The sequence below is a fragment of the Anopheles arabiensis genome, chromosome 3, assembly GCF_016920715.1.
Source record: "Anopheles arabiensis isolate DONGOLA chromosome 3, AaraD3, whole genome shotgun sequence".
NCBI lineage: Eukaryota > Metazoa > Arthropoda > Insecta > Diptera > Culicidae > Anopheles > Anopheles arabiensis.
The window spans coordinates 51,276,298-51,293,056 of NC_053518.1; the positions used below are offsets into that span (position 1 = coordinate 51,276,298).

A 16,759-nucleotide genomic window follows, 5' to 3' on the forward strand; every position below is an offset into this window, starting at 1 on the left:
TTGAATGCATTAATTATTTAATTCTTTCCTTGGCATGAAAATGTGTCCCGTGGTCACTGAATAAACGGTTGCGCTGCAATGAAATTTGCGCGAGCTACCGCAAAATCCAAAGGTAGCTGAGAGCGATCCAAACGTAGCTGAAAACGATCCAAACGTAGCTGACAACGATTCAGACGTAGTTGATTGTTGTATATTTCGAGACAATGCGCGTGCTTTATTGTTGAGTTCACAAGACAAAATGAGTTGAATACACGAAGCGACATTTGACAACTGACGTTTCAACCAAGATGTCGAAACTTGGTGAGAAGAGATGTGACGGTTACCCAACACCTTCCTTTTTTTAGTAAAGCTGGTACGGCGCGTAACGAGCTTGTTGGAATTTGAATAATTATTTTCGAACTTAAATTTGAATTGCATAAAACAAAGCGTTAGGAAACTAAGTTTAGGTTATAAACTACTCGACGTTAGAAACTGCTCGATCTACATGAATTATGAACTGCATGAATTATTATATACAAAAAAGGACAAACGAATATGCAGTTGCAAACCGACCAGCGATAAAGGTGTACACTTTCCTATTCAAATTTCCTCCAAATATCACAGCCAGCCCCTTTTCGTGAATATATTTCACAGAGCTGGTGCATGATGTGGTCTTCTTGACCGTCGCAGTTGCCCACCATGTTGTTGATATGTTGATTCTTCAAGTTCTCCCAAGAATTCACGCCGCAAGAAATCATCTACTTCCGGTTCAATTGATGGTGGCGGTTCGCTGGACGTTGTTGGATTGCTGGCAGGTCTCAGGTTCCATGAACTAAGAAGGATGTCCAATGGAATGGGTTGTTCTGCAACTTCTGGAACTTCTTTGACATCGTCATATCGCCGCTTTAGCTGGTTGCTGTGAGAACGGATAAGGCGCTGGCGTTCAGGCAGCCATACGTTGTACATGACGCTACCAATTCTTTCCAAAATTTCGCCTGCAACCCAGGTCCAAGTGTTGGAGTGGTGGACTTGGGCATATACTTTATCCTTAACTTCAAAGTGTTTTTGTTTTGCTCCATGCTTGGTGTTGTACTGATGATCTTGCGGGTTGCTTTGCTTCTTTAAAAAATTAGTGGGTGGACGAAGAAGTTCCAATGACGTCCGCATCGGATGTTTTAGTACAAGTTCACTTGGGGATTTTCCATCCGGAGCACTTTTACAAGGTGTTGACCGGTAGCAAGATAGAAAAATGTCGAGTGCTTCGTCTATATCTGCCTCTCCTCCGGTTTGAATTTTATTAAATGCCCTTTTGAAGGTGTCAACAAATCTCTCTACTTGGCCATTACTTTGAGGGTGAAATGGAGCGGTTTTCAAATGTATGATTCCGTTTGTCTCACAAAATGTCTCAAAAGTATCGCTTGTCAATTGAGGGCCATTGTCTGTTACCAAGACCTCCGGATTTCCAAATCGGCTAAAGATGTTGCGAAGCTTCGAAATGGTTTCTAATGTGGTAATTTTCTTAGTTGGAATAATTTCCGGCCACTTGGAGTAGGCGTCGATCACTAGAAGAAAATATGTGCCATTTATTGGCCCTGCAAAATCTGCATGCCCTCTTTGCCACGGTTTTTCTGGTATTGGCCACGATTCCAGCTTGGTTTTGGTGTCAGTTTTTGCTACCGAAGCACATGCATGGCAATTTTGCACAAGTGTGGTGATGTGTTGATCTATATTAGGCCAATAAACGATGGCGCGCGCTAATGATCTCATACGATCAATTCCTGGATGCCCTTTGTGTAGCTGATGTAGGACTCTTCTTTGCAACTTCGTTGGAATAATTATTCGATCATGGTACATCAAAATTTTTTGAGCAGAATAAATCGAGTCTTAGCGAGCAAAAAACTGCATGACTTCCGGTGGTTCTGATTGAGTGCTGCTTTTAGGCCTCCAGTGATTAACATACTGTATTATTTTTTTAATGTGTCATCTTTGCTAGTTTCGTCTGCTATCATTTTGTATGTTACCGGCAGATGTTCTATGGCTTGCTCCACTGTGTTGCATATAACGGTTTCTGTTTCGATCGATGCGATGATGTAATCCTCATTTTCCTTTACATGTGAATTAATTAATCTGGACAGAATGTCTGCATGTCCAAAATTGTCTGTTTTGCAGTGTTCGATACAGAAATCATACAATAGCATTGTAAGCGCCCATCGTTGGAGGCGATTTGCCGTATATTGTGGAATACCGCGCTTTGATCCAAATATAGCTAGCAAGGGCTTGTGGTCGGTTTGTAGAACAAACTGTCTTCCATAAATCATTCTGTGAAATTTAGTAACTGCGAACACAAGACCCAATGCTTCTTTTTCGATCTGGCTGTATTTCGTTTCTGCTGGAGTCAAGCTTCGTGATGCATGGTAAATATCTTTCTCTGTCCCGTCTGGAAAACGATGTGCTATACGAGCCCCTATGCCGATATATGAGGCATCTGCTGATACCACAATATCTAATCGGGGGTTGTAGTGTGTCAACATAAGCGGTGATTGTAATATGGTTTTAAATCGATCAAATGAAATTTGGCATGCTTCGGACCATTCAAAGCTAGAACTTTCTTTAAGTAGTTCGTCCAGTGGCTGGCGAAGGGTACGCATCTCTCGTATGTATTTCCCGTAGTAGTTTTGTTATGTATGTGAACGCAGGATAAGTGACAGACGTCAACAGCTGTCATCCAAGCAGACCACGCCGCTTGCGTCCGCGTTTTTTGGACTCTTTCTTTTCTCTCCGATTGCTATTGTTATCGCGTATAAAACGAATTGTGTAAACCCGAAGTATTTTTTCTAATAAACCAGTGAACTCACAACAGTAAATACAGAACATTTGGTGTCAGAAGTTCCGGATTTACGGTCCACAGTCTATAACGTACATTACCTTGTGAGAGATTCACTGTGAGAAGAAAAACTTACTGTAAAATGACGACACTAGATCCATCGTCTATGGCTGCGCTATCCCACATGATCGCGGAAGCCCTAAAAACAGCCATCGGATCAGCGGCAGGGGAAGCACGCCAAGATGCAACACCCTCGACGTCACGGGCACCGTCATTTTCTCATCCAGCTTATCGCACCACCGAAGGGACCGTCTGCGACTATTTCGACCGAATGGAATGGGCCCTGCAGCTGAACGGTATCCCTACCGAAAAGTATGCCGATTACGCGAGAGTCCACATGGGAGCCGAGTTAAACAACGCGCTAAAGTTCCTGATTGCACCGAAACTACCGCAAGAGATTCTGTACAAGGATCTCCGGAAAACGCTCGAAACGCATTTTGACAAACAGCGCAATAAGTTTGTCGAAAGCATCAAGTTCCGGCAAATTACGCAGCAGCAAGGAGAAAGCATCGCACAATTCACACTACGCCTGAAGCAGGGAGCTGCTCATTGTGATTACGGAGAGTTCTTGGACCGCATGCTCATCGAACAATTGCTACACGGACTAATGGAACGTGGTATTTGCGACGAGATTATCGCAAAGAATCCAGTAACATTTAAAGATGCATGTGAGATCGCCAGCACGCTGGAAGCAACACACAACACCGCGCAAGAGGTTAACGCAGGGATGCCGTCCGTCGAATCAACGAATAAGTTGGGTTACGAGCAGCCGAAGACAAAGAAGACACCTGCATCTCGTGCTACGTCGAAGCCCAGCAAGTCAACGCGGCGAGAAACGTCCCAAGGTAAACCAAAACAAGGTACAACAAATCCAGGTATGTGCAATGGTTGTGGTGGAAACCACCTTCGAAATCAATGTCGTTTTCGTGATGCCCGTTGCAACACGTGCAACAAAAAGGGACACATTTCTAAAGTGTGTAGATCTCGGAAAACTAACCACGATGAAGATTCTATTAATCCCGTAAACACCCGCCCAGAAGCCTCCATCGATTACGTACAAACGCTAAATGCCCTACAAACAACTTCGCCATCCGGGAAGAAAATGGTAGAAGTTACGATCGATGGACATCCTTTACACATGGAGCTTGACACAGGAGCCCCATGCGGTATTATTTCGGAAGCAAAGTTGAAAACAATTAAAAAACAATTCCGTTTACTTCCATCCGAACGACAGTTTTCTAGCTATTCAGGTCACAGCATCACCTGTTTAGGACGTTTGCCAGTCAACGTAGCCATGGGGTCTGCAAATAGAAAACTAAACGTTTATGTTGTTTCGGGAACATCCGAGCCGTTATTCGGTAGAGAATGGATCGCGCAGTTTTCAGATCAGATCGATATAAATTCCATGTTTGCTCCTAATGTTTCTGTCCAATCAGTCACTGACACAGAACCATCAGCCATTCAAAAATCGAAACTCAATGATCTTTTGGAAAATTTTCGAGAAGTTTTTAGCGATACCCCTGGAAAGCTAATTGGTCCTCCGGCAAAAGTACATCTAAAGCCTGGCGCCACACCTATTTTTTCTAAGGCTAGAGAGGTGCCACTTTCTCTGCGAGAACGTTACGCAGCAGAGATCAACAAAAAGATTGCAGCAGGCTTTTACGAACGAGTTGACTACTCCGAATGGGCTTCACCCACACACATCGTTGTTAAAAAGAACGGGAACATCAGAATTACGGGTAATTACAAACCGACTGTTAATCCTCGTATGATAGTCGATGAACACCCCATCCCGAAGGTCGAGGACATTTTTAACAAACTCAAGGGAGCTGCCTTCTTTTGTCATCTCGATTTAACCGATGCATACACCCACCTTCCTATAGACGATGATTTCAAGCACGTCCTTACGCTAAACACTGTTACACATGGTCTCATCCGACCGACCAGAGCAGTGTATGGAGCCGCCAATATCCCAGCAATATGGCAAAGGCGTATGGAAAGCGTTCTGCAAGACCTAAACAATGTGGTCAATTTTTACGACGACATAATCGTAGCCGCAGCCAATTTCGACAACCTGCTCGAAACCCTCAAAGGTACACTTCAGAAACTGAAAGATAACGGACTCCGGCTTAACCGAGCGAAATGTGTATTTGCTGTTCCTTCGTTAGAGTGTCTTGGTCACAAGATCGATCGCCATGGGTTGCACAAATCCGACAAACACATTGCCGCAATCCGTGATGCTCAACGTCCAAACACCCCGGAAGAGCTGCAGTTATTTTTAGGCAAAGCTACCTATTACAGTTCGTTCATTCCGAACCTTTCAACACGAGCTCGTAGCTTACGTGATTTGCTCACAGCGCAGACATTCGAATGGAATGACGACGCGGATGAAGCCTACCAAGATATTAAGGAAGCGCTAATCTCACCGCAAGTCTTGGTACAATACGATCCTACACTTCCCGTCATCTTAGCCACGGATGCCAGCAAAACCGGTTTGGGAGCCGTACTATCACACCGATTGTCTGACGGAACGGAACGCCCCATAGCTTATGCTAGCTGCACGATGTCCAAAACAGAGCAAAAGTATCCGCAGATAGACAAAGAGGCGTTAGCAATCGTGTGGGCAGTGAAAAAGTTCTTTCACTATTTGTATGCACGTAAATTTACTTTAGTGACGGACCATAAACCGCTAACACAAATTCTACACCCCGAGAAATCCCTTCCAACGTTGTGTATTAGCAGAATGGCGAATTATGCTGACTACTTGGCACACTTCAACTTCGATGTTGTATTCAAGCCTACAAATCTCAACACGAACGCTGACTACTGTTCGAGAATTCCGAACAATTCTAATGTCAACCAATTCAAAGACGAGGGAAGAAGCTCAGGCGACGATTTTGAACAATTTGCGCATGTCCAAATCGAACAACTGCCAGTAAGAGCAGAGCACATTGCTCGAGAAACACGCAAAGATCATCACCTAGGAAAAATCCTTCAACACCTTGAGCAAGGTCAAAACCTCGGACAATATGGATACAAAGCACCCGAATCGAAGTACACAATCGCAGCCAACTGTTTACTCTTTGAGCACCGAGTAGTCATACCAAGCACACTACGTCAAGCCATTCTTAACGATTTGCATGTGGCACACTTCGGCATCGTTAGGATGAAAGCCTTAGCCCGATCATATGTCTACTGGCCCGGCATCGACGCCGATATAGAGAAAACAGCTAAGGAGTGTCACGCATGTGCTCGTTATGGACCAACACCTCCCAGGTTCGACAGCCATCACTGGGAGTATCCGAGTGCTCCCTGGGAGCGCATCCATATTGACGCTTTTAGTAAATGGGTCGAAGTCAAGCCCACAAACACTATAACTTCAGCAGCAACAATTAAAATTCTAGACGAACTCTTTGCAACGTATGGAGTACCGATCACCGTAGTATCCGATAACGGTACTCAGTTCACCGCAAAGGAGTTTAAAGAGTTCCTGCAAAAGAGTGGAGTCAAATATCACAAACTCACCGCACCTTACCACCCAGCGACCAATGGACAAGCCGAACGTTATGTTCAAACGGTGAAAAATGGTCTCAAAGCTATGGGAACAACAAGCGCTAACCTCACACGCAACTTAAACACATTCCTACAGCATTTCCGTAAAACTCCACACGCCGAGACAAAAGACTCTCCAGCCAAACTGTTTCTTGGACGAAACATTCGTACTCGACTCGACCTCGTGAGACCACAAGCTGTTCACGCCAGTGTCTCCGAAAGACAAAAAGCCCAGTTCCGGCCTGCGTTTCGAACTTTGCCACCTGGACAGTCCGTCTACGTACTATCAGGCAACACGCGCATGGACAAGTGGATTCCGGCTACCATCTTCGCCCGATTGGGAGACCTACATTACGATGTGTTGTACAACGGTCAACATTTGAAACGGCACATTGATCAAATTCGACGGTTTGAAAATAAGACCAACGATGAAGAAGAAAGTTCTTCAGCTGCAAACGCACCACCGGTTGCAACGACTACCACATCGACACCACTAGCTGTATCTTCAAGTACCGCTACTAGAAGGCTTCGTTTCTATGGCCACGCAGCACCGTCAGCCCCAGCAGAACCAGAGCAGGTCGTAACAGCTGATAACGATTTGGAGGATGAGACCTTCTCAATACCACCTTCCAGCCCACAACCACCAGGTAACGTGTCAACAACTTTGCGTCGTTCGACCAGACTCCGGCAGCCTCCCAAGAAATTTTCTCCCTAGAAGCATCTTTATTAAAGCAGGGAGGAAATGTTATGTATGTGAACGCAGGATAAGTGACAGACGTCAACAGCTGTCATCCAAGCAGACCACGCCGCTTGCGTCCGCGTTTTTTGGACTCTTTCTTTTCTCTCCGATTGCTATTGTTATCGCGTATAAAACGAATTGTGTAAACCCGAAGTATTTTTTCTAATAAACCAGTGAACTCACAACAGTAAATACAGAACAAGTTTATTGCACCCAGGTACGATCTTAATGTGGGAATGTCATAAGGCGGAGGCATGTTCACTATCGCTTCCACTTTTTCTGGATCCGGTCTAATTCCATCGTTATCAAGAAGTTGGCCCAAATACTTTACTTGATGCATGAAAAACTTGCATTTCTCGAATTTGACCGTAAACCCGTACTCTTTCAAACGATGCAATACATGATTGAGGTTGCGTTTATGCTCTTCGTGGGTGGCTCCTCCTACTAAAATATCGTCTAGATACGGTGCCACATGAGGGAGTCCACTAAGCATAGTGTCCATTATTTGTTGGAAAGCGCCTGGAGCACATTTTACACCTGGAGAAAGGCGATTGAATCGATACAACCCTTTGTGCGTGTTTATAGTAATAAGCTTACTGCTTTCTTCGTCAACTTGTACTTGAAAGTATGCATCGGATAAGTCTAGATGACTAAATAGAATACAATTTGACATTCGCTTGAAAATATCCTCCGGCAGAGGTAGGGGATAATTGTTTGATTCGAGAGCATTATTAAGGCCAGTTGAAAAATCGGCGCAAATTCGTACTGAGCGATCTGCCTTTTTTACAACTACTATGGGCGCTGCCCACTCTGTGTACGTAACAGGGGTGATAATGCCCAACCGCTCCAATCGTTTCAATTCGTCTTCAACTACAGCCTCCATGTTGTATGACACTGGTCTTTTTGGTCTAAAAACGGGCTGAACATTCGGCTTCAAAGTAAGATGAACTTGTGTTTTTGAGCAAAGACCCATGCGATCAGCGAAAACTTCGGGAAAATTTGCTTTCAGTTCATAGACCTGCTGATCTGGCTGTTGCTCAACCTTGTTGCATAATGTTGAGAAAGGTATGTCCCATAGTCCAAATTCATCCATCAGGTCAGCACCTAAAACATTCAAGGGTATGTTAGCGCGAAACACATAACATTTACCTTCTTTTTGTGTTCCGTTGAGAATGAATGTAGCACGAAACATTGCTTCGATGTCTAAACTCTTGATGTCTTGACTCTCTAAACTAATCCCCGGAAGCTGTTTTAACTTGGCAGTCAGGTGGTGCTGTCGATGGTGTTCCGATGTTCTTCCAGTTTTGCTGGGATATTATGGTGATGTCAGACCCAGAATCTAGTTGTAACATGACTGGAACTCCGTTGATGATAGTTTCCACGTAACGCCGACCTCGGTTCAATGCATTGACGGTAACTATATTAGATGTTCGCTGTTGCTGTGGTTTGACGGGTAATTTTGCCGAAAAACATGCACAATAACCTTCCTTGTGTCCTGTCCGCCCGCAATCATTGCATTTGTGTTGTTTGTATTCGCATAAATTGGAAAAATGCATTCCTCCACATGACCAACATTTTGGTGTCGCTGATCTTTTTTCACCGTGCTTTCCCGCCGTGCGATAGTAACTTTGAGAATCATTTTTCCGTACTGCTTGTGATGTTGCGACTGGAGTAATAATAGATGATTCGATAAGCGAAGTGTCCCTTTTTAAGTTCATCAAACTTGTGCACTCTTCTACTATTTTCTCCAATGTAATGTCTTGTGTCTCATTGATTTTGGACAAAAGGCGCATTCGAATGTCTGCATCTTTCTGTGATTTGAGTCCACAAACGAAGATGAGGGATTTGAACTGTTCCTCTTTCAGCTCTTGCAGCTTGAAATCGACACATGCTTTGTTTACTCTGCACGAGTATGTAATATAATCTTCGCTTTCTTCTTTAATTGTTTGGAGACATTGATACCGTCGATTAAATGTGGATACTGCACTACCAAAAATGGTTTTGAGTTTAGCAACCGTCTCGTCGAAAGAGAAATCTTTTGACAGCTTTGGTAGGATGAAAGACGTGTACCGTTCGTGCGCTGCTGGGTTAAGTTTTCGTAGGAGAAGTCTAACCTTCGCACTGTCGTCAAGTTTTTCGGCATCTTTCTCAAATAGATCTGCATACCATGAAAACCATGCATTAAAAGAATGACCTTTATCTACGTCGTACACGAACTCCGTAATGTTTGTCGATAGCGAGTCCAAGATGAGCTCACTGCTAAGCGTCGTTTGCGAGTTTAGCCGCATGCTATCCATCTATCCATATGATTCCACGAAATTAGGAATTGGTGACCTCCTATACTGTCTTCGAGTCAGCGTCGCCTGGCGAGATGTAGACGCTGTGTCTCCAATTGCCACTACCGATGCCATAGAAGGCTGCGGAGAAGATTGCTGCCTCTTCGATAAGGAAGCGGAAGGAATGCTCTCTGCAGTTGTTGTAACTGCCTTCATTGCCATTAATTGGGCTAGGAGTTTTGTATTCTCCTCACGGATTAGTGCCATGTCACGCCGGTACTCCTCACGATGTCTGATGGCTTCTTCTTTATCACGACGTGCCTCTTCCTTGGTCTCTCGAGATTCTTTCATCATAATGCTAATTTGAGCTTGTAGTTCCTGTAAAAGCACGATGAGCTTCATCTTCTCCTCTTTCTCTGCTGCTAGCGCCCGCTGTAAGTTTTCCACTGTCTTGGAGACTACGGAGCCAGCGTTCCCAGCGGCCATTAAAGCGCGTAGTGTTGGTATTCCAGAAGCAGCCAACTGCTTCCCCACGTTTCTTTTTGATGTATCCGTTGACATGCTCCGAGTCAATCGCGCATTCTGCATTTGAGATGAAAAATTCATCTTTACCACCAAAACTTGACCCCCTTTGTGACGCCAGGACTCCACAGAACATAACACGGAGCGCAACATCCCGCTGCGCAAATTCGAGCAGTTTCCAGCGCAGGCCCGCTGCGCAAATTCGAGCAGTTTCCAGCGCAGGAAACCCGCTGCGCAAAGCGACGGAAGAAATCAAGGCGTTCGGAGAATTTTATCATGCCTTCTTTTTCCCTCCAACGGCAAATTTGTCAAGCAGCTCGTCGAGCTACCCGTCCCTGGCTCCGCCTCATACCCCTCGCCTGAGCGCGCTGCCGAAGGTTTGTATGTGCTAGAGCGTCAGACGGCCAATCGCTGTCAGCCGTCGTCCGTGCTTTTTCCCTCTATAGCGCTATCTCTATCACGCGTGTGGTCAATGCTCGCGAGCTGTTGTGGCGCCTAAAAATGCCGTTAACAAACATTGCGGCGATGAAGTTGCATTTTCACAAATTATTATTATTATTATTATTTATGAATCTTCAACGGGCCGTATGGCCTAATTAAGATGTAACAGTTCAATAAAAAAAAAATACATAGCAAAAACCAGATTTGCATCGCAATTCACTGCGGCCACGGCAAAAGCCGGAGACGTTCCTTGAAGCACTGAGTTGAGATGTCGAAGTCGAAGCAATCCGAGACAGTGTTGAAGACAGCCGACATGCGGAACATAGAGTCTGACCGACCAGCACTGGAACGGGGTTGAGCGAGCCGTAGAGTTTCTCTAGACCTAAGTGTTCGGGATGGTGCATAGATATCGACTCGATGCAACAATGGCGATGAGTCGATAGAGCCATTTAGCAATCCAGCGATGAAAGAACACTGTGCATTGCGTCTTCTAACCGAAAGAGGTTCAAGGCCTAGAAGACGGCACCGCGCAGCATACGGAGGAAGATTATTGCGATCCTGCCAGGGAAGTAGGCGTAGGGCATATCTCGTGAGCTTACGTTGAATCGCCTCAAGTCGAGCAATTGAAGAAGCGGTAGTTGGGCTCCAGACTACGCACGAATATTCCAGAACCGAACGAACGATACAGTTGTAGACAGCTTTGATGCACATGGGGTTGCGGAATTCATTAGTTGTCCGGATAACCACGCCAAGTAATTGATTTCCTCTAGCTACAACGTCATCAATATGCTGTTTAAAGTTCAAACTAGAGTCAAGCAGAACGCCCAGGTTTTTGGCATGATTATGTCGATTAACTGCAGTGCCGTCCATGAAGTAGGTCCCAGTCACTGGGCTCCTGCATCGACTAAAAGACACACAGTAGCATTTCTCGATGCAGATAGTCAGTCCATTACGCTTGCACCACGAACAGAAAATTTCGATGCAGTCTTGCAGGAATGTACAATCACCTGTGTTGTGAATAGGCGCAAAAATTTTTGCGTCGTCGGCAAACAGACTGATACTGTCGGGAGGTAAAGCGAGGGTAACATCGTTGATAAACAATATGAAGAGAAGCGGGCCAATATTGCTTCCTTGTGGCACACCCGAGCTGCTGGCTATTTCTTTGGACATGTGCTTATCGATTTTGACGATGTATGTGCGATTAATTAGGTACGACTTAAGCCACTGTACGAGCGGGCTGGGAACTCCTAGCTTATCGAGTTTAGCGAGAAGAATTGCGTGCGGAAGAGAGTCGAATGCTGCTTTTAGATCGGTATAAATTGCATCGACTTGAGCTCCGGCATCAATTTGACTAGTGCAATAGGTTACAAATTCAACCAGGTTCGTGGTAGTCGACTTTTTTGGCACGAATCCATGTTGATACGGACTTAGATAGCTGCGGCATGCATGTAGCAGATTTTTGTATATCACTAGTTCGAACACCTTGGCAATGGCACACAAGGATGTAATACCCCGGTAGTTGATGGCATCTGTCCTGTCGCCCTTTTTGTAAATAGGAACCATCCAAGATTTCCTCCATGCTTTAGGAAAGTAGCCATTGGCTAGCGATGCATTGAACAATTTTGCAAGGATAGGTGCTACTGTCGTTTGACAGCGTTTCAGCACGGTAGAAGGAATTCCGTCGGGTCCAGGAGCGAAGGAAGGCTTTAGTTGCGCTAGGGCAGATAAAACGATCTCACTGTCGATGAAAGGAGTGCTCATGTTAATTGCTCCAGCCGGAGTGTTGACGAGAGCAGCATCAATGGTATCGGTATCATTCATGGCCGGTGAAAAGCAATCTGCGAAGCGATCCGCGAAGAGATTGCACATTTCATTAGTGTTGGCACTTGTTGCTCCTTTGTACGTAATGGATTTCGGTGTATGCGTGGATTTTATTTTGCTGTTGTAGAAGCGCCAAAACGAGTCAGGCCACCAGCAGAGGTTACGTTGAATTTTACTCAAATATCTGCGATATCGAAATCTGTTATAGCTGCAGTATAAAGAGTGCGTGTCAAAGTAGATCGAGCGAGATCTTTGGCAGCGGCGCGTTTGGTAGTGACGATAAGCAGCTCTTTTTACACGTTTGAGTCGTTTGAGTGTGCGGTCCGCCCAGGGGGGGTTAGGTTTAGGACGCTGAACTGGGACGCATACAACAAAAGCTTGCAGCATGAAGGACGAGAATGAACATACTGCTTCGTCAAGTGAAATAAAATTGGAACAATGAAAGCTATTGTTAAACATTGATATCATGTCGTTCAGTTTCACATAGTCAGCTTTAGCAAAGTTATAACGATAAAATGCGGTTGTCGTCAAGTTTTGTCGAGTCGTCGAATTGTGTCGGGTCGACTAGTTAATACGTATATTGAAGTCTAACGCCGGATGGTAGGAGTCAAGAGGTACAAGCGGAACAACACTTGGAAAGACAGGCGAACACAATTTAGCTGCAGCATTGTTAGCGTAGAGCAGGTCAAGCATGCGTCCGTGCGAATTATTGATGTGATTAAGTTGCACTAATCCGTTAAATTTAAATCCATCCACAAAGGTGTTGTTGGCCAGTGAGCGCGCAGTTGGTTCATAGTGCGTGATTGATGAGTATGCTGGCGAGGACGAAGGATCAGCTGTGGACCAGCTTATGCTAGGCTGATTGAAATCGCCAATAACAAACAGCAGATCCGAAGGCTTCAGTGTGAGAGTGAAGCTGCTGATACAATCATGTAGAGAGCGAAGAGTCGATATCTCGGAGCTAAGCTGCGGTGGAATGTATACTACCATGACGTACAGATGTGCGTTATTACAGGCGACGCGCACACAAATATACTCGAGAGAACGATCACGGGAAGGTAATTCTATCGACTCGTATGCGTTAGAAACGGCTAGCAAAACACCACCACCGCGAGAGCTAGAGCCGCTGAGAGAGCGATCACAGCGGAGAAGTTGTTGTTGAAGAGAAGAGCAGATGGAATGTTGTCAACAAGCCAAGTTTCCGTGAGTGCGATGAGATCGAAGTCAGCCTCCGATACAGCTAAGTGAAATTCTTTTGTTTTAGTACGCAAACCTCTAACGTTTTGATAATAGCAGCTTAAATACTCAGAGGTAGCGTTGTCATTGTGGCGGTTGGATAAAGCGGGTAAACGGTAAGTCAATTGAGCTGCGTTGTCAGAGCATGAGGCTTGGCGTGTTTGTTGCGTGCAATGAGCGGAACTTCGTCTAGTTGAGAAAAAAGCGATCGATTGTAGACTGGTGTAGGTGCGGAGATGAAGCACGGTGGTTTTGGGGCGGTCTAGAAACAAGTGTTGAGTTGGGTGCTTCCAAGGTATCATTCACCGGTGGGTGACACTGTTGTGATGATGTTGTTTCAGGATCAGGTGGAGTAGACGTGCGTGCGGCTAAACGGTGAGTCGTTGTTGGTGTGCGTGTGGTGTAGCGGTGTTCAGTACTAGTAGCTGGTGTGCGTGTAGTAAAGCGGTTTCGGGTGGCTATAGGAGATGAGGTTTGGTGGTCGTGTTGACGGGATTGAAAAAACTCACGTACACCGATACCGACGGGCCAGGTGGATGGTGTGAGTGCCGCATCTCGAAGGATAGCCGGGACCCTCACTTTGAATGAAAGCCAATTCATGCTGTCCACACTAACCCCTCTTCTCAGCAGGCAATACGCTATAACGTCATCGGTGGCTAAGCGACGCTTTACAGAAGCGACCACTTGTTCCACAGTGACGGCCGTTGATATGCGGGATAGGCGGATCCAGATCCTATCTGTGAATGGCTCACGAGGTGCAGCTTGAAGCGGTGATGATAACGGATCGGTTCCCACCAGTTCATGCGGTTGTGTAGGTGCCGGCTGGACGGCAATCGTGGTGTTGGTGTATGCGTTTGGCGATGACGCGGCACAAAGGATGTTACCGCGACTGTTTACAATTTTGTTTACACCAGGAGATGCCGAATCCTCGATTATACGCCTCCGCTTTCTACCAGTAGCTGGTCGAGGATCAGAGTTCCGATTGTGAGGCGTGGATGCAGTTTGAAGGAGGGTAAAACCACTGCGAACTTCGGCGACAATAGGCTCAATGAGCTTGCCAATAGCTGCTACAGCTGAGTTGAGGGCGGCTTGGAAACCGACCTGGGCGCCTATTTCTTTTACCGAACGGCAGCGCGGATTTTTAAGCATGTTAGTGCAGCCAATGCAGCTCCAGTGCAGGTCGACATTGGATAATACTGCGTCAATCAGCTCGGGGGGCAATTTGCAACAGCCGCGGTGGAACGTAGCGTCACAATATGCACAACTGATGATGCAGCCGGTGGCCTCTAGCGGTTCAGCACACGAGAAGCAAATAGCCGCCATCGCGAAATCACGCGTAATCACAGCACAACACTGCTAAGCCGAGCAGGAAAAAACAGCAGGAAACCACAGTTGTGATGCAACTAAACAATTCGCTAAGACGGAGCGATGATGTTAAACAGTTTAATAGTCCGTAGAAAAGGCAACAATGCGATGCGACGCAGAAAACACAAGAGAATTATTGAAAAATCACGGAGCACGACGGAAATGCGGCCGAACAATTAAACGTCAAACGTCAAAGTAAATCAAACCAAAAAAAGCGCAATAAGTTCAGTTGCTGCAATGTAAAAATAACTACGGAATCGCTAGCGCACGATAGAGGGTTTGCTGTGCAACGCGCAGAACCCTAATTCGCAATAACACATTCAGCCCGGCGCTGATTTTCATCAACTTTCATTCCGCCGGTATCTAGAAGTTGATTGTGAAACCAGTATGCTGGAAAGTTCACTGGTAGTCCCTGGGACATGTCATCGTGCTGAACGTGTTAAGCATTAAGCATAACTTTGTTATCCTAAGCTTTTGCTTTCGTATGCTGTAGATTATATAGATATCCTGAGCCATCTGCGCGTGGGTGTGAGCGTGCGTGTGTGTGCAACACTTTCGCCAAATGTGTTTTCTTCCGGAATGTTATGATCAATCGGTCAAAGAAAGGAAGGTGTTCATGAAAGGCGGAAAGACGAATTGAGGCCCCTGTCAATGGTAACTGATGACCGGGAGCAGGGGGTACTGGCACACAGCTGTTGGAAGATTGAACGGTATACTTAACTTGCCGGCGGATGGGGGGGAGGAGGGGTGGCCATGGGACCCCTACGATCATTAGTCACAGGCCCTAAAATGATTGCCGTCATGGGGGGAGGGGAGATGCAAATGGTTCTCCAGCCACGGAGCCCTAACGACCATCTTTCCAGGGGCCCTTTTCGCTAATAATCTGTCCACTTGTAGACATACGGCATACTACCCAAGCGCCACAGATTAAGCTTAAACGACTGGTAAATTGAATATCCATAGAAAAAAAAATGAAGGCTCCACAGCTTCATTGGTTTGATCAATAAATGGCGTATCACAACTCATCATTATCTTGCAATCTGGTTGAGGAGAAGAAGAATGTAATCGAAGATGAAATGACTTGGTCTAAAGTGGTCAGAAAAAATAAAACAATCATGGCAAAATATAATGATCATGCCTTAGATAATAAAATTGACTCAGGTGAACACAATGCACTCAACAAAATATGTGACTTTGATACTGTAGAATTAAATAAAAGAATAAAAAACCAATTTGTAATCATTCCTCATAAAATTCAATCATGCAATGTAACCAGAGCATATTTGCGAGCCAAACTGGACCCTATTAAGTACAATTTCTCAGATTTTCGAAATGGTACTGGGGGTCAAATTATGGTACAATGTCCACTAAATACTAACAAAGAAAAATTACGTAAAGACATTGAAGCGGATCTTGGAGCGGAATATTCAACATCTAATCCATTGATTAGAATGAAAGTAATGGGCATGAATGAAAATTACTCTGATGAAGAAATTATCAACTTTTTAAAAAAGCAGAATTTTATGATACCATAGGTACAAATCAAAGTTGCTGGCAGGTACGAAAATAAAAATTTGAAGTATGAAAAGTTTAATGTTTTTATTGATGTAGATGAAAAATCATTCACTATGCTAAACACCCTAAAAACTATACGTATTGGGTTTGCTGATTGTCGTCTGGTCCGTTCTATAAGAATATTACGGTGCTTCAAATGCTCACAATATGGACACACCAAAACATTTTGCAAAAATGAAGAAACATGTTCAAAATGTGGAGAAAACCACCTAACAGTAACGTGCAAATCATTATGCTTCAGGTGTATAAATTGTGAAAGTGAAAATTTAAAAAATAATGCCAAGCTAGATACAAACCATGCAGCCAATAGCAAATAGTGTCCAATATATAAAAAAGAATTAGAAAAAATGTCCAAACTTTTACAATAGC

General features: G+C 44.9%; 1 protein-coding gene across 1 annotated transcript; it reads left to right on the forward strand.

Moving 5' to 3' along the window:
* Positions 1–2,945: 2,945 nt before the first annotated feature.
* On the forward strand, positions 2,946–7,130 carry LOC120901043 (uncharacterized protein K02A2.6-like). Its single transcript, XM_040308749.1, has 2 exons — positions 2,946–3,708; positions 4,747–7,130. Exons 1-2 carry the CDS (start codon positions 2,946–2,948, stop codon positions 7,128–7,130), a joined length of 3,147 nt encoding a protein of 1,048 aa, XP_040164683.1.
* The last annotated feature ends 9,629 nt before the right edge of the window (positions 7,131–16,759 follow it).